Genomic DNA, 1,240 nt, shown 5'->3' on the forward strand with positions numbered 1-1,240 from the left:
TGGTTATAGGATCAGTGTCCCCTGACTCACCTAGGTCTTTCCTCAATAAAACAAAGAAACATCTCATTAAATTACATGGCCTAGTTTTTTGTTTGTTTGTTTTCTGGGGGAAAATATATTTAGCATTAGAAATTTAAATGTAAATATTATATGAATTCAAGAAGAAATACATTTAAACCATGCATTGCCACATAATCATCTATTTTGTGCAAAAAATAAAAATGATGTACTTTTTGAACATGTGTACATCAAAACCAAAAGGTTATTTTTTACTTTTTCCTTTACTGGCAACTTTGGATTCATTTTTAGGTTTTGGTACCCAGCAGGCATTTTTTATAAATCTGGAAGCTGCACATCTGTCCAGCTTGGCAGCCTTCCCCTTGTCTGTTATTTCCTTGACTCTATTCATGTATACTCTTATTCTTTCCAATTCCTGCTTTACCGGATGTTCCTTGGGATTAACCCCAGGAGGTGCCAAACAAACCCAAAACATTGAATTTAGCGTGGAAGCAGAAACTAAATCTTCTTTTGCTTGTTCAAGTGGATCCAACTTCTGCAACAGCTCATTTCCAGAAATAGACATCATGGTTGCCAGCATGTCATCCACAGGACCAATGGAATTCTGAAATGCTGATAAATACTCATGAATTTCTGCTGGCAGGTCTTTATTCATTTCTTCTTTGGCCATTATGACCAACTGTGTGCTCCCTGAGGGCCCTCTTCTGATTGCAGACTGCCGACTTCTTATATTCTCACTTGGAGAAGGTCTACATTACTAATTCTTAGTAATCTGGGGCACCTCCTCAACTGCATGCTTTCATAATTAATCATCACGTGTCATTTGTCTTTTCAAAAAAAGCCCTCCACCAATTGCCTGCCCAATCTTCTCTTTTGAATCCAGCTATCAGATCAAAATCAGGTTCAGCATCTGTGAAATTAACCCTCAAGAGTGAAATCAGTTTTTAGTGATAAGGTGTCAAAAGTGTTCTGCAAGTATAAGGTATTAATTGAGTGCTGTAATTATTATTAAGCAGCCACTTCCCACAGTGATGACCTTTGTGCTCCTCTACCTCTCCTTCATCTGCTCTATTTTATGGTCTGTCATTTTTGAGGGCTTAAAGCCTCTCTTCTTTTCTGGAACCTGAACTCTGGTGTTCTTTCTTCCACCCAATTCTGCCTTCTGCAAACTGGGCTAACCTTTCTCCAAACCCAGCATGTGCTGTAGAGAGAAAGCCGGCCT

General features: G+C 38.7%; 1 protein-coding gene across 1 annotated transcript; it reads right to left on the reverse strand.

The window, feature by feature from the left end:
* Window positions 1-221: 221 nt before the first annotated feature.
* LOC102241527 (nuclear nucleic acid-binding protein C1D) lies at window positions 222-688 on the reverse strand. Its single transcript, XM_005863979.2, has one exon. It carries the CDS (start codon window positions 686-688, stop codon window positions 263-265), a length of 426 nt encoding a protein of 141 aa, XP_005864041.1. The 3' UTR covers window positions 222-262.
* Between the last annotated feature and the right edge of the window lie 552 nt (window positions 689-1,240).

The sequence above is a fragment of the Myotis brandtii genome, unplaced genomic scaffold, assembly GCF_000412655.1.
Source record: "Myotis brandtii unplaced genomic scaffold, ASM41265v1 scaffold182, whole genome shotgun sequence".
Classification (NCBI taxonomy): Eukaryota; Metazoa; Chordata; class Mammalia; order Chiroptera; family Vespertilionidae; genus Myotis; species Myotis brandtii.

Excerpts from the sequence above, each read along its gene's own strand:
- LOC102241527 (XM_005863979.2), bottom strand. The coding sequence starts at position 688 with ATGGCCAAAGAAGAAATGAATAAAGACCTGCCAGCAGAAATTCATGAG.